At 42.6% G+C, this 17,314-nt stretch overlaps 1 protein-coding gene across 2 annotated transcripts in view; it reads left to right on the forward strand.

The window, feature by feature from the left end:
* The window catches only part of Lmo4 (LIM domain only 4), a 16,698-nt gene extending 12,664 nt beyond the window's left edge, over positions 1–4,034 (forward strand). For both annotated transcript variants that reach the window (XM_028788150.1, XM_028788151.1), the window contains exon 5: positions 3,271–4,034. In XM_028788150.1, the coding sequence (XP_028643983.1) occupies positions 3,271–3,279 (9 nt within the window). In that variant the 3' untranslated portion in view covers positions 3,280–4,034. The remainder of the gene's footprint in view (positions 1–3,270) is intronic.
* Positions 4,035–17,314: the final 13,280 nt, after the last annotated feature.

Raw genomic sequence — 17,314 nt, forward strand, 5'->3', positions numbered from 1 at the left:
AGAGAGAGAGAGAGAGAGAGAGAGAGAGAGAGAGAGAGAGAGAGAGAACCAAAAACATTTATCGGCAGATAGAAATTTAGCAAGGTTCCGAAGTCTAGAGGAAAAGTGTTAGGCTTTTTTGTCTTCTGTAATGCATTTTCTTCTTGCTGAGGAGGAAAAGGACACATGCATGCTTGGAAAATTTTAACTGTCTAAAATCATGCTGCTGTAATACAGGGCTCATATTTGCTCTTCTCCCTAGCTTAGGTTTATGGGGTAGTTTAAAATGTTTTCTTTATTTGGTAAGTGTTAATTACATGAGATTGTGCAGTTTTATTTAATTTACTAATAGAGGAGGGATACAGACTAACCATTTAAGAATCAAAATGTTAGATTTTTTTTTTAAATTGCAAATTAGCCCGTTACCCCATGAGAGGTGGGGAGGCTTCTTTAAGGACTGCCAGCACCCAGAAGGCCTTACAGGTTCTTATAATTTGAATTTTAATGAAGTTAGTCTATAGGACAGAGTTGAGAAGGCAGTGAATGGGTAACATAAATATTTGGAGATACGCATTTTGAACGAGAGGCAAGGCCATCTCTAATTACAGAAGGGGCACACATAAATAAGATGGTGAGTTCCCCCCCCCCTTTAATGTAAAAGCTTAACACATTCCCAAAGTGTGTTAACTTGCTGCTGGTTTTATGCTATTTCCTGACTTAGTCACACACACACACACACACACACACACACACACACACACACACACACACACAGAGACAGAGACAGCTTATTCTAGCATGAGGAGAACAAGAAGGAGGGAGGGAGGAGATGGATGGGGTATTAGATTATGAAGACTGAATACAGGCAGTGGCCATGTTAGAACTAAGTATGGGGGACATTTTAGAAAGGCGAGCAGGACTCTGGTAGCACCTTATTGAGTATCACATGATGTCTGAAGGGGTGTCAGGAGGGGAAGACGGCTAGTTTTTGTGTTTACGTTTATGGGCTTGCCTGTGTTGTACCTTCCATTGGAGGCCTCTGCTTTCCACACCTCGTTCAGGAGTTGTAGGGTATTCGTATTGGAGCACAAAACATAGTTCAGGCAATGAAGAAGAATCTGCCAGTGTATATTTTCTTACTGTTGGAAGGCCCCTTCCTCCTGAAACAGAGGGAGACAGGTGGCCTTCAGAAATTAATTGCATATAAAAGGCATAAGGAAATACAAACTTAAGGAAACGATCCTGCCGGGCACTGGGGAGGCACTGTGTTTTGGGGTGGCGTTAATTAAGCACATTTCCCTGTTGGCACGAATGTCTCACATTTTTGCCCTTGGTGCCCCGCTCACCATGAGCACAGTCAATTCACAAGGTAGTTTTTGTAAATAAAGGTTCTGGGCAAGCTGACTGTGGTCCAGAGAGATATGAATGAGAGGGTAAGAGGGAAGAGTTAATGAAAACACACTTCCTAGTGGAACAGAAACTGCTTTTTTTTGGAGAACGCTTTAAAATGATTCTCTCCGAAACCCTGTGGCGTTTCTTTTCTATGGGAGAGGAGATGAGGAGAGATGACAAATCGTTCCATTTCAGTATTTTCTTTCCTTTCGTGGTCTCAGTTTGGGGGGGGGGGGGTGAGGAAAAATTGGATATTTATTTTGGCTGTTTTCCTTCCATTCGTAGAACCAATAACATTTTAGTACATGATGCATAGTAAATATACTTAGCCATTTTCTGTCTTCCAAATAATGAGTTTATTTGTATGGCCCTTTAAAGGCAGTTTGTTGTATGGGAAGTATCAGCCCCCATTGTCAGCTCCCGTTGTCAGGGTCCTTTTAAACTTTTTTTCTCCTGAATCTGTTTATAGTATTAGGAATGTGGTGTTCAGTTACTGTGTGCAGCTTGGCTTTTGTATATTCTGAGGAAAATAAATTTAAAGTTTTCAATTGAAATCTCATATTGACTGAAGTCTGGGTCCAGTGGTGTTTGAGGACCTATACAATATCATGGCTTCTGTCATTTGGAGGAGGCTTGGTTGGTCCCCAAACCATGGTGCTTTCTACAATATTTAAAAAAAAAATCAGAAATCAGGACTTATTTTTTCCCCCCTTGGAGATAGATTCCTGCCTGGTCTGGAATTTTTTTTTCTTCCGTTCAAAGGTGTAAGGGGACCTTCTAGAATTTTTTGTGCTTTAGTGGGAAGAAGATTTAGCAAAGCTTCCTAGGTTACGTATCGCTTCACGGTTCCCCGTGGTTACATAATTGGTGTTGTATACGTCCACCGTAGAGGACATTTGATGCTCATTTATTAAATATGCTTGCTGGCTGCTGGTGTGTCTTCGTTCTGGACAGACAAATTACCTTTCTCACACCGAGCTTCCACTCTGGGGAATTGAGCCTCCGCCACTTTAATTAGCTCGGAAGTGGGGTTTGTAGACTCAGGCCTTTGGTATGTTAGGGGAAGGCTGAGCAGAGGACTTCCTGAGATACTCCACGTGGTCATTTAGAGAAACCCCCTCAAACCCTGATAGACATTATTCCACATTGGTAATTGCAGACAGCTTGTGTCTGGCAGCTGTGTGTTGCCATTTGTACCTTCATGTATTGGAGCTGGATTCTCACGCTGGACCGTGCCCTTCAGTCCGTCTCGGGTCATTAGTACATCACATGTGCTGATTCCTATGCCTGTAACATGTATGTGATATATTTGCATATAGAATTTGTCACACACATGCCCTAGAGGAAGACGCCAACATGGATGAAGGGTTGCCATGTGAAGACAGCAGGATAACACTATCTCATTCATCCTGTGTAATGGTTTTGTTATCCCTACTTTTGAGGGGAGGAAACTGAGGTGAAGGTAATTTAAGTCATTTGTCACAGGTGATACAACTGAGCCCATGTAATCCAAAACTTCTTATGTAGGGACCTTACTCTGAACGGCCTGTGATTTACTTATTTATTTATTTATTTATTTATTTATTTATTTTCCAAGATCCCCCTATGAGGTGAGACCGTCCTTTCTGAGAGAAACTCGCTTTACCAGAGTTTAAGGATGGTTTAGAAGTCTGCACCAGAGTCTTCCAGAGTCCACTTCCCATCTCATTTTCCCTGCTAGTAAGACATGTCCTGCTTCAGAGCGAGGCGTGCAGAGAGGCCCCCATCGAGTCACAGTTGGAAAGTAATCTAATAAGAGAAGATTAGCGACCATAGGGAGGACGAAGGCCGTCGTGTTTGGGTTTAATGCCTCTCAAGTTTAGCGTGTTAGCTAAGATGCCCCTTTTGTATGTCTTGCAGGTCTGCTGAGAGGCCAGAGTAATGCAGAATGCGTGCCTTCATCTCAGAATTGCTCATCCCAGGTGGATCCCATGTGTCTGCAGTAGACCAGTCACCTTCGTAGCCAGCACCATGCCATCGCGCCCCCTTTAGTCTTGAGTGCCCTTCCTGCATTTATTGGTGTATTAAAATGACTGAATATGAACATTAAGGACTCCATGAACCTGGGCTAATGGGAGACGGTATCGAGAATGAAAAAAGATCCACCGAAGGACATCTAGGGGGGAGGGTGCTTGGGGGGAGGGAAATGACTAATGAAGCTAATTAAAAGAAGCATCACGAATCTGCTTTCTACCCTCATTAACAATTAGCAGGGCACCGGCCAGAGTGTGCTCCCTGTTTTACTTTAACAACATTCTGTTTGCTCTTTGTATATTTAAGTGTTGTAATGAAATGTGTTTCAATCAACCTGAACATGAGTTAAAAGGAAAAGAGATGTGGCTTTTGTGATAATTCTATCACAAACACTTTTATTGTATCTCTGTAAAATACAGTGTATGTATGCATGTGAGTGTTCTTGTCCTGATGTTGCTCCGCCCATGACAAAGGTTAAAAAAAAAAGAAAAGGAGAAAAAAAATGAGGCTCACAGCCGCTACTATGTAGAAATTCCCCCCTACTTCTAATTTGCTGAATGAAGAAAAAAAAATCTTTTATTTGTGATATTTTCAGAGACATTTGCTCTAGTATGGTGTATTTAAATAATAAAAACTTAAAAGAAAAAATATTCAACAGAGTTTGGATTTAAACGCTGCTTCTTCTCTTGTGTATTTTGAAAGGATTCATGGTATTCTTGTTGTCTGTAGCAAACATTTAAATTTGGGGTGAGAGGAATAGGCTTGACATGTGTATTTAGCTCCAGGCTAATAAAGTGGTCATCATATTATTTATGCCATTGTAAGCTCAGAATGTCGTGTCAACAGCACTTGGCATCGGAGTCTTTGGTATGTATTCATGAGTACTTGTTGGATGGTTCCGTAGGAAAGCCTTGGGTTTTGGTCGTGGGCACATTGAAAACCACAGCACAACCTCACGTCAGGTTTGGAGCCCATGAAGGCTATAGCATTTTTAGAGCATCTTGTGTGGATCTGAACTCCCGTTAGTTTAGGGGCTCCAGAGCTCCCTTGGACCAAGGCGGTCTCGGATGGACAAAGCAGCCCTTGCTTGGTGAGCTGGGATTCTTGACCTGCTATAACCTTGTTCCTTTGGCTCTTCTTCACTGACTTGTTTTTTTTTTTTTTTTTTCCTTGTGTTTACCAGGGGAGGATTCAGGTCTCCTTCAGTCTTGAGGTAGTTGCTGGCTCCTAGTTGCTAATCTTAGAGTCTCCACCACAGCGCCTGCAGTGGCCACAGAGATTCCTATGGAAGGTGCGGAGCCTCATGCTTCAGTAGCTGCCCTGTTCCTTCTGGTCCCAGTAGGGGCCAAATTGGGCCTGGATGCCAGGGTGGCACCCTAGCAGGTTACGTGAGGGTAAATCTCAGCTCTCCCTTCACAGGCTGCTGACTCCAAGGGCATTCAGGCTGCCTCTGCTGCTTTCTAAAGATGGCGTTGTATTTTATTTTGTTACAAAGTTCCCGATGAAGACCCTGTCTGAGAACAAAAATGGATATCGACGGAGCAGAGTGTTCTGCTAACTCCCTACCTCTAAAGATCCCAAGCCAGGAGGAAAAGTTAGGAAAAGTTGTTGAAACTGATGACCTCTGGGAAGACATAGAGGCAGAGGATTAAAGGGAACCATTTCACCTGCGCTTTATACAAAGAAAATACAAGAATAACACAAGATAAAGAAATACACGTACACACAACATCTGAGATGGGTCCCTGGAGAACTTCTCTAGACCTGTTGTGATTCTAACCACCACCCCCTTTCCCACTCAGTAAGATACTTTCTGAAAGAATTCAGTCTGTTGTGGGGAAGGGGGGGGCGTGTTGTTCAGAGCTGTTCAGACATCTATGTTTTTAGCAAAAGCACTCATGTTGCATGCAGTGTAGACATTCAAAGGCCGTGGCTAATAACTTTCAGTAATACAGTAAGGCATTCAGTGATGAGGAGGTCAAAGGTCATCGCCGCCTTTTAAATGAACTGTTCTGTGGCTGGCTCCTCAAGCGCTGTGGCGTACTTCCTAACGAGCTTCTAAAAGCATCTCTTAAGTTGCAGACCTATAAGATTACAAATGTCACTCATGTTAGTATAATCCACATGCGAGTGATGAGGCCTTCTCTTTGATGTGCTAAACTGGAGAAGGACTAATGGAGCTATGAATATACAATAGAACATATTTAAGTAGTAGTCTTGCTTTAGGTAAAACACTTTCCTGAAACCAGAGGCATTTCAAACAATAAAACCCGGCTTTAATGGGGACGCTCCATGTGGATGGACAGCCACTAAAAACACTCAGGTTTATTCTGAGGGGAGCAGGGATTGTGTGTGGTGCCTCCCCCAACCCCAATGAATGTTCCTTTGGATGGAAAAGAAATCCTGTGCTTACCTACCTTTCATCCGTTACATTTGTGATGTGGGTGTGTGCTCTTCTGAAAGGACTTCATACGAACCACGTCACAGGAGAAGACAGGCCCCCTAGTCCTTACAAGTGAGGACAAATTAAAATAAAAACTAGCATTACTGAGCCTCGATAAACTCCTGATAAAAAATTATGTTTATGATACATATAAATGTCTCAATCATGCAAATTGTCACTCTTGCTACTGAAACTATTTTGTGAGAAGATTGTCCTCTAAAGGGGTTTAATGTTGGTTTTTTTTTTTTTTAACCTATCCGTCTGCCTAGACTTACACATCCTGCAATCCTGGAAGCTCGAAGACATTCCAAACCAAATCATTCCCCACAAGAAACTATTTCCAGCTCTTCCTGATTTATTAGGAAGAGTTTAACGCAGACCGTTGTAACTTATAAAACACAAAGCGAGGAGACTGTCACATGGAGATGAAGCCCGTGAAATTGCCAGCCTCTTAATATTAACTATATTTAAATTCTTTCTGTTGCCCTTATTCACATTGATATTTGAAACAACTAATCATCTAAAATGAAGCTCTTAAATTAAATGCTTTTAAATGTCAATATAGTAAGATTCTAATGCACAGTACTAGCTACATAAAATATTTCTTAGGGTCAATAAATTATGGAACAAACAGTGAATCCAAGAGCTAGCTATCAAGGGCAGAGTGAAGACTCTCCGTATAGCTTAAATAATCGTCCTGAATTACGAAGTGGTTGCCCAAAGAGACTTTCCTGGGGGGTGGGGGGTGTTCCCATCCTGGCGCTTGCTGCCTTACCCACTCTTTGGGAGGCTCTTGCAAACACAGATCATTTACAAGTTAATGTTCATCTTGGTTTTGTTACTGAGACGTACCTATTGTCAGTCCAGCCAAGTCACAGGAATGCTTACTGCAGTTAAAAAGCAATTTGTTTCCACGAAACTGCAATTAAAGTATTACCAAGCAGCCATTTTAGATTGGCAGTGCTCTGAAGACTTGTTAAATAGCCAGCAACTCCCACTTGCAGAGAGGCTGGGATCTGACAAGCGGGGAAAGTATAACACCTTCACCTACGACTAGGCTGGCCGCCTAGTTAACCAACGGCGTTCATAGCCTTCTGCTCCCTTCGTAGGCATGCAGAGAGCAACAAGTCAGGGCCGATTTTTGGTGGGTGAGTTTGTAACTCGCGTCGAGTGAATACGATTTTCAGCTGCACAGGGCATGCTTATGTGAATAGATGAGCAGATGTGGGCATCCTGGAGGGAATGGTCTCAAGTTCGGATTGATTCTGCTGAGAACCGGCTGCAACTCAGAGGTCTCAAGCCAATAATGTACTACAGGTCCTGACATGTTACAGCTGTGTAAACAGGGCCATTCGCTCTCCTAAACCACAATAATAAAGCATAGGATGAAAATCAATTGATTCTGTTATAAGTTCTTTGAATGGCCCTGGAAACTTGTTTAATGTCTCAGTCAGGATGGACAAACCAACAAAGTTCCCCCTTTCCCAAACCCCTCCTCAGATACTGATGGGGGTCTTAGTGGCAACAGTGGCACAACCCATTCTGACTTGCTGGGGAGAAGCGAAGAGGGCCCAGAGTTTTTCTTGCCCATCTGTAAAGCTGGGGCTTGCCAAGTGCAGAAAGGTTTCCGGGAAGATGTGAGGCATTGACGTAAGAACCCCAGAGAGCATATTTCAGAAGTTGTGTTTAAAACACCTTAAAGGTGGAGTTAGTGCTGCATTTTAACCAGGTTAAGGCCAATCATTAGCTAGTCCAAGCAGGTGTCTGACTTTCCTTCAGCCCAGAAAGATCTCCCTGCCTGGAACAAAAAGTTTATGACTTCAACTTTCCAAAAAAAGCCATTTCCCCCTGTATATAATTACCCTTGTGTTGTTCGAGCTATCTTTTTTTTTTCCTTCTTTGAGAAAACACTAAAGACGTTCTTCCTAAATTAATTGTTCATTTTGAGTGAATTGTCTGTTTTAAGAAACCACAAAGCAAAAGAATCTCAGGACCAACTGAATTTCCAAATGAAGATTAATTATGAAAGCTGGAGAGGAGAATTGATCGCCGCAGTGGTTTTCCCTTTTCTTTGCCACTTTGCTGGAGATGGGCGTGTCAAACTTAGAACATTCCTTTAAAGCTTCTGATTCAATTTCTTTCATCAAACTAACAGTTGCCATACACCTTGCATGTCTCACTATAATGCTTCCTGTAAGAATTCTGTCTTTCTGCTGGACTGGGTGCAGTAAGTTTGTTCTAACATTTACAGCAAACAAGTTTGTGTGCACTCTCACTGGCTTGAATGGGCGTCCTCACATTCACTATCAGTTCACTATCAGTTTTATGTGATGGGTAGGTAGGCTTGGTTGTTTTGTAGGGTGGGTAAGACAGGTTTTTTTGCTCTTTAGCCCAGGCTGGCCCCAAACTCATAGGGATTCTCCTGCCTCAGCCTCCGACATACTGAGATTACAGGTGTGTGACACCATGCTCCATGCCTGGCTTGCATTACTCAGTTTTATAGATGAGTAATTTGAGGTTCCAAGAGGTCACTGAATAAGCATACAATGTAAGGGAGTGCTCATTGGAAGGCTAAGATGTCAGAGTGTGTAAAATGTCCTCAGTTATCAGTGTTTATTGTAGTACTTCTTAGATGTGAAATTGATATTACAAATCCATAATGAACAGAATGTCACACTCTGTGTGAGTGCAGGATCAGGTGCTGGAGAGATGGTTCAGTGATTAAGAGCACTTCCTGCTCTTTCAGAGAACCTGAGTTCTGTTCCCCAAACCCACAATGGGCAGCCCACAATCATTTGCAACTCCACTCTCCTGTGTTCTGTCTCTATTGGAAACCCAATGCACATGGCATATGCATATACAGACATACAAATACCCAGACACACCACATGTTGTATGGACACACACAACACAGACACACACAGACACATACATAGATACTCTCATACATACACACACATACACACGTGTACACATACACTCAGAGAGAGACACACAGACACGCACACACAAAGACACACACACACACACCATTTAAAAATCCATAAAACTTAGGTACAGGATGGATACATGTACTCTTTCCGTTTTCTGTCTGAACTCTGGGCACAGGTTGTCAGTTTCTAACAGCAGCACACTTCATCCCACAGTCTACAGCTAGTTTCTTTTTCCCTTAGAATATTAAAATACCGTGTTTTATCTTTCACCAACTTGAAATATTAACTGGTTTAGATTGCCTGCATATTTTAGCTTTGCTCTAAAAGAAATATCTTTTTGAGTATTAGAAAAGTCTCAATTACCTTATCATGAATGTTTAGGTATACATTCATAATGGCTCTGACCACAAATTGTTGCTGAGAAAAAGAACAAGGTTTTAGAAATCACGTTAGTTTAGACAGCAAGACAGATAAATATATTCCATACCAACTAACAGATGATGTTTGGAAAATCTTCCACTCAACTATGTAGTGCAAGCCATGTAAAAGGCCAGTCAGTTATCTATTGTGTGTGTGTGTGTGTGTGATGTGTGTGTGTGTGTGTGTATGTGTGTGTACACATGAGCTCACATGTACCCTCCCTGACCCGGGTATGGATGTAGAGGCCAAAAGTCACCATTTGGTGTCTTAATAGATTCTCTGCCTTTTTATTTAGTTATTTAAGACAGGTTCTCACTGTGTAGCCTTGACAGGTTTGGCATCCACTAAGCAGAGCAGATTGGTCTCAAAGCCAGAGACCCAGCTGCCTCTACCTCCTAAATGCTTAAGGGATTAAAGGTGTGTGCCCACTCCTGGCCTTCTTCACTGTATTTTTGAGACATTGTTTCCAATGAGTCTTTGGCTAGAGTAGATAAACAGCAAGCCCCAGGGGTCCTCTCCTCTTTGCCTCCCGGAGCTGAGAGATTACAAGCGGGCATCATCATCCTTCACCCGGTTTACATGAGTGCTGGGAATCCCAACTCGGGTCTTCATGTTTGCGCAACTTAAAGAAGAAAGAGTTTATTTTAGCTTATGGCTCCCGTCTGTTACAGTGGCGCTGGCATAGCCCAGTGGCAAAAGCAGAAGCCAGCTCGATAAGATTTTCATCCACACACAGGAAACAGAGAGCAAGAGAACAGGAAACAGGGTGAAGCTAAAACTCAATGACCAACTCGGGTGACCTACGTCCTCCAGCAAAGCCCCACCTCCTACAGGTTTCATAACCTTCCCAAACAGCGCCACCAACTGGGGACCAAATGTTCAAATATGGGAGCCAACTTCTCTTCCAAATCAGTACTCTGGCTGAGCCATCTCTTTAGGTCAAAGTTGAATTATTTCAAGTCATTCCAAAGCCAGGTGTGGTAACAGATACCTGTAATCCTAGGACTCTGGAGGATCAGGAGAGCAAGACCAACTTTGGCTACATGAAATTCTGTCTCTAAGTAAATAAATAATAAATTTAAAAGTCATATATTTATATAAAAGACATATATACACAGAAAATTTTACGGAAAAATTTTACTTGTTTTAGCATATGTGAAAAGCATACATATGATAAAAAAAACCAATATTTGTGTTTGATGTTTTAAGATAGAGGAGCACTGAAGTATTCAAATGGAACAAATTATACTTTTAATTACATCCAAACATAATTCTAAGCTGATTTTTAAAAATTTGTTGGCTGTTCTTCCTAGTCTCCCATTAATTGCTAGAGTCCAAAAAGATATCAAGATTTGTAAATAAATTACTGTAACACACCATTAGATCCAAGTTGCTTTCATTACAAAGAGCTGACTAGTTAAGGAGAAAGGCGGTACATTTTAATAAAACATTCTTTTATTTTGTTGTAGGCCAAAAAAGATTTCTTTTACTTTCAGATACATAGTACACTAGGATATATAAGTTTAGATTACACACACACACACACACACACACACACACACACAGGGCTATGATGGATTTGTTGCGAAAGTCCCAGACCCCAACACCCATTTTTGTTTCTTTTTGTACTATTTCATAACCCAATGACCCCTTGCAAGATATCTATTTAATCTTTTATGTTATTATGTACAACATGAGATGAAAGTTAGCCAATATTTATTTCTTTCACCCTGGAGATTAAATTGCCCTTCTTCCTGGATACAAATGGCTATATGCATATCCTCTTTAAGTTTGAAAGTTCTAGAAAACATGCATATGTGAGTATATTTAGAATGTGGAATATCAGTAGTAAGTAGCAAGACAGTATGTGTTTGTTATTGCATTGCTTTTATTTAATGTGTATATATGACTGCCCGCACATTTGTATGAGTACTATGTGTGTGTCTGAAGTTTGCACAGGTCAGAAAAGAACATCAGATTTGCTAGAACTGGAGTTACAGGCAGTTGTGAGACATCATGTGGGTGCTGGGAACTGAACCAAGGTCCCCTGCGAGGGCAGCAGGTGCTCTTACCGACCGAGCCATCTCTGCTGCCCCACTGTGTATGTATGTATGTATGTATGTATGTATGTATGCCTCTTATGTATTTCTTTATGAGTTATACTCATTAATCAGGAAGTCTGGTGTAGTAGGCAGAGTTTGCAGCTGGTAGAGACGACAGCTCTTCTGCTCATAACTAATTCAGGATACTGTTCTCTACAGCACGGCCTCGATTTTTCTATAAGTACCTTCTTTCCTGATTTACTTTTGCTTGTTTGTTTTGTCTTGTTTTTTTTTTAACTTGATACAAGCTAGAGTTATTCAGGAAACAGAAATCTCAACAGAGAAAATACCTCCAGCAGATTGCCAGTAGGCAAGTCTATGAGGATTTTCCTGATTAGTAACTGATTGGGGAGGGCCGGCCCACTGTGGGAAGTGCCAACCCTGGGCAGGAGGTTCTGGATGGTATTAGCAAGCTGAATAAGCCATGAGGAGCAAGCCAGTAAACAATGTTGTCCCTGCTTTTTCTCCCTCTCATGATGGACTGACTGTAATCTGAGGCAAATCGTTTTATTTCCAAGGTGCTGTTGGTTGTGGTCCTCTCAACAGTTGAAACCTTTTGGGGAAGACACCTTCTGTAGCAGAGCTCCACAGCCTATGTAAGTGGCTGCTAAGTAGTGCTTACTGGCTTTCCTGGGGTGGGGGTGTTCTCTCTCTCTCTCTCTCTCTCTCTCTCTCTCTCTCTCTCTCTCTCTCTCTCTCTTTCTCTCTCTCTCTCTCTCTCTCTCTCTCTCTCTCATTATTTTTTAAAACTTATATAATACATCCCAACTGTGGTCTTGTCTCCCTCCACTCCTCCCCCTCTTCCCTTTTCCCCTATATCTACCAGTTCTCCATGGGAAATTTCAATTTCTTTCCTTCTTTCTCTTTCTTTTCATCTTCTTCTTTGTCTTCACCTTCTTCTCCTCCTCCTCCATTTCTTCCTCTCCTCTTCCTCTTTCTTCCTCCCCTTCTTCCTCCTTCCCCTTTATACAAAGACAATCTATCACAGAAGTAAGAGGAGGAGAGAGACTGGTGAGGAAACTGCCAGACTCTTGGTGTAAGGCTGAGGGTCTAGGGTCCAGGGCAGATCAGAGATGAGGAGACATGTTTCTCACAGGTGCTGACTACAAGCCTCATTTCAGTGCCTGTATCTTATTCCTTGTTATCAACCAAACATGCCATCCTAGGGACCTGTGTATAGGCACTGTTGGCATGGATGGTAGCACTCAATCTGTGCTCTTGATGCAGAAAGCTTGGGTGTGGCTGTGACCTTAGGTCTCAGATAATGGTGCTGGTGATCTTTGAAAGTGGTGACATGTCTCAGGTGTGCCTGGGAAAGCAGAAACCGGATGAAAATGGTAACAGAAAGCATACTCTGCAGTTCTGAAGGTATCTGGACTTCTCTGTGCAGCCAGATTTCTCTTTTTGGTACATTTAAAGTGACAGTCCCCAAGATGGAAGGGTAGGCAGAAGAAGTGGGGTTGAATTTTGTGGTGTGAATTTTAAAGGGCAGGTGGTTCTAGATGGATTTCTGACTCTCAAGGTTTTAGCTAGACATTCCTTCATGGGAATAGATGCAACTGACAAATGTCTAGCCACTTTCTGCTGTAGACAACTGGTTTTTTAGTCTCTTTAAGTAATGAAACCTGTTTAGTTTATTGTTACTGTTGCAGTTTTTAAGAAGCAGAAAGACTCTGGCTGGCTTTGAAGCCCTAAAAGACCCTGTAAGATAGAACAGCTAAATCAGGGTCTAGTAGCAATATTTTTTTTCTTTAAGTTGTGGCCTATATTTTCTTTCTCTTCCCTCTCTCCCTCCCTCTCTCCCTCCCTCCCTCTCTCCCTCCCTCCCTCTCTCCTTCCCTCTCTCCCTCCCTCCCTCTCTCCCTCCCTCCCTCTCTCCCTCCCTCTTTCCTTCCCTCCCTCCTTCCCTCCCTCCCTCCCTCCCTCCCTCTTTCTCTTCTTCCCTCTGTCCTTTCCTTCTTTCCTTTTTTTCTGAGTAGAGCTTGATTTCCAATAGCAAATCCAAAGGACTCTGTCTCTGGAATCCCTGTTGTTTACATGCAGATGGCAAGTTAATAAATTCATTACTGTGCATTGTATCCAGCTCTGGACACGTTTGTGACATCATATTTCAAAACAAAATGGGGTCAGACAGTTGGTTGATTGAGTCTGGTAAGAACTGGGGAATTCTCAAAACACTACTGACCTGTCCTGTGCTCCTCTTACCTCCACAGAAAAGCCACCTCGCTGTCCCTGAATTGACAAAGACTGCAGAACCTTCTGTCTCCCAAGGTATATGACCAGGCCCCATCCTAAGACTAATTCAGGACTTTTTTCCTTTGGGTTCCCGTTGCTAGTGTGGGTGTTTGTAAATTATTACACCAGACTCTGTCTCTTTCCCACCTCTCCAGCCAGAGAAGAGGCAGTACTCACTGTGTGACATGTTTCGAAGATTCATGCCTTATGTGATTGTAATGGATGTTCTGCTTCCTCTTCAGAAAGGTTCCCCTCCTCCATCACTTATCCGAAAGCATGTAATAAAGCACATATTGAACTGTTGTGGGCAACGGCCCCCCCCAAAACCAAGTCAGGAAACACTTGGAATCTAATTCTGGTCCTGAAGGGAAGTCAAATGGCAACTCTGATTAAATTTGTCTTTCTAATCAAATATTAGCCATGGGCTAATCATTTAATCTCAGTGCCTTATTTTGCCCATCTGTTAAATAGGAATTTACCAATAACAGCTGTATTTGCCAGTACATTTACATGTAACTCATTAAAAGAAACAGGGCTTTCTAGTCCAAGGATAATTCTCTTTGGGTTCTGAATATGGACACTGGATGATACATTCTCTGCTTTAAGATGTAGCTATAAGGCCTCCTATCCACTTTGAAAATGGTGTAACCGTATCGTTGGCAAGTCTACTCCAGAGTGTGAATGTGTCCTGTACCGAGAGGTGATGTTTGATCCAGCACAATGGGTAACACTCAAATGATTTATTTGGGGTTTAAAATGTATTATGCAATTTTAAAATTCAAGGTAAATGATGCTTCTGTTAGGCAGATGTCAGGCTAAATTTGTAATTCAATAAACTCAGACCAAATGGTCGATAGAAGGTAGTTCAGGAAAGGATTGAACAGTGGATCATCGGGCATCGTTTGTGTGTTATTCCAGCAGGCAGCTTTGACGTTCTTACCATTTCCACATTAGCAGTGGGGAAAGCTGGAAGGAGAGGGATTAGCCACAGGTAACCTTAGCGAGGCTAAGCAACTAGGCCAAGGTCACACAGCTAGCATGTGTGGGCAGAGGAGGCCAGAGCCTTATCAGGGTGACCACCATGTCCTGAAGAAGAGCGGATCCGGGTCAGAGCTAAGCAGAGCATCCACAGGACAGCTAGTCTACCACGAAGTAACTGCACTGGCGCTGTGCACTTAAAACCACACAGACTCTGAATACTGAGAATGCCTGGTTTCCAGGAGGAAACGTTGCTCTAACTTTCACTTTACACAGGAGGGACAGTTGTGTCTTCTTGGTCCTTTTCTTTAAAAGGATTAAACATCTATTTTGTACTGTATGGCTACTGGGGGAATGGGTTATCTGATAACCAAATAGTTAACAGTAACTGAGCTCAGGATTTCACTGATGGGTTTGCCTTGCTCCAAGCCCACGTGTGAACCGGAGTGGTATCATGATGATGGTGAAGTTTAACTCCCATGAGTCTCTGCTGTTTTTATGTGGAATAAACTGTGGAAAATGTCTGACTATTCAGCGCTTTATGTCGAAAATTTTGGTTTCTTCTTCTTCTTCTTCTTCTTCTTCTTCTTCTTCTTCTTCTTCTTCTTCTTTTCTTCTCCTTCTTCTCCTCCTCCTCTTCTTCCTTCTCCTCTTCCTCCTTCCCTTCCTCCTACTTTTCCTTCTTCCTTCTCTTCTTCTTCCGCCTCCTCTCTTCCCCCTCCTCCCTCTCTTTCTTCTCCTTTATCTTCTCCTCTCTTTTCCTCCTTCTTCTCCCTCTTCCTCTTGCTTCTTCTTACATCACAATTTAGAGATTTAGCAAAGCTCATTAGCACTGTTAAAATAATATGACCCAAGCTCTGGATTGAGTAGCATAATTTTTCTTTACATTTTCTATAAATGTCCCCAGTTGTGAGTCATCCTAGTTTATCAAAGGAGTTTCAGTAGGTCTGGAGCTATTTTTTTTCCTTCATTTTCTGTGAGACAAACCTTTGGCTACAGCGTATTTTAATTTCATTTGACCCACTTCACTCCACATAGTGTTGACTAAATACACTCTCTTTTGAGTTTTCCCATGGCCTTTGTATGGAAACAAGATGGAGATCATGGGTGTTTATAAAATGGGTCTTCGAGTCTTACTCCAACTCAAGAGGGAGACTGTAGAAAAGAAACGCTCGCTGAGTACACCTGACGAACTGAGTTTGGAGCCCCGGAGCTCGTAAAAGTCATATACAGTAGCGTGCAAATGTGTGAGACAGAGGAATGGGAGGCGGAGACAGCAGAATTACTAGAACCTGGGAGCCACTTAGCCCAGTATTTGCAGCAATGAACAATGAGATAGCCTGTCTTAAGCGGGTAGAAGGTGTAGGCTAACCTGAGGTTGTCCTCTGACCTCTACAGAGACGCCATGGCATGTGTGAATGGCACACATGGAAAGGAAAGAGATGAAAAAAGAAAGAAAGAAAGAAACCTGGATTCCAGGATAATGCTCATTAACACATCAGCAGAGGTTTGCTCTGTCAGCTCTGTACCTGCACGTGATGCTGCCTCTTCTAAGAAGCCTCCCTGGATTTCCCAACCACAGTCTAGACTCCTCTATGGAAATTCTCCATCATCCAAGCAGAATATTGGTTCCTGGAATCGAAATCTTATCTCCATTCGTCTCCCCATCCCTGAGGATGTCTAGAAGACTGCCCGGCACTAGAAAATTTTTGTTGAATGACTGAACAAACAACTAAATAAATGAAGGAAGGGATGAATGAATGGCCTGTCACCTGCAGGATTCTGGGTCTATTGGATTCTGAACTGCAGCTAGCTGATTACAGGCTAGTTAAGCTGCAGTTTTCTAGCCGACGTGAAGGGGGACTCGTAGTCTGCCTTCAGCCGTCTTCATCTTCTCTGGATTACAGCTAGTTCCTTAAAATGAGTTTTGCCTCAGTGACCCCTGATGAACCATCCTTCATTCCTAAGAATGTGAGAATCTCCTCATCCTGGGACCTATACTCTCATCCTAGGACGTATGCCCCATGTTACAGGTCAAAAACCAGCTTTCTAGCAAGCACATACTAGAGGCGGCCAGAGCCTCCCCAAACATATATTTGAACTACTTTTACAATTCATATTATTTTCTCCAAATACTACTCTAGGGGTTATTTTAAATCTTTCCTCCCGAACTGTGCAAAGAATCACTTTCTGTGTGTCTGGAGAGGCAGCCAGGCTGAAGAAAGTCTTTGAGAAAAGCTCGTTTGGTTTCTGCCAAGCAGAGGATGCTATTTTTCTTATTTTCTTTGTCTTAGGGAGGATCTGGAAAAGGCCACTGTGGTCATCAGGCTCCATGGATTGGGGTGCCAAGGTCATGACTGGGAAGCAGAAGTAGGAAGAAATTAAAAACAGTCTTCATGGAGTTGTGGAGATAGCTCAGATGCTGAAGGACTTGCCATACAGTATAGGAACCTGAGTTCCAATCCCCAGCACCCATGTGGAGAGCTGGTTCTACCATTCCTCTGTAACCCCAATCCTGGGAGGAGACTACAGGAGGCTCTTGGGGCTCAATGGCCAGCCAGTTATCAGAATTCCAAGTTTAGTGAGAGACACTGCCTCAAAGATTAAGAGAGAGAAGTGACTGAAAGACACATTTGACATCAGTCTCTGACTTGCTCATGCATGTGCATCTGTGTGTGCACGCACACATGTCCACACACAAAGAAAAAAAATAACAGAATTTTCCCTTATTGAGCTGGGCATTTTAGTGTTGAGTAGAGATAGAGCCAGGAGAAGGCACACTACGAATGCAGTAAACTCGGCCTCCGGAGCAGCGGCAT

The sequence above is a fragment of the Grammomys surdaster genome, unplaced genomic scaffold (genome assembly GCF_004785775.1).
Source record: "Grammomys surdaster isolate TR1022 unplaced genomic scaffold, NIH_TR_1.0 125702, whole genome shotgun sequence".
Taxonomy (NCBI): Eukaryota; Metazoa; Chordata; class Mammalia; order Rodentia; family Muridae; genus Grammomys; species Grammomys surdaster.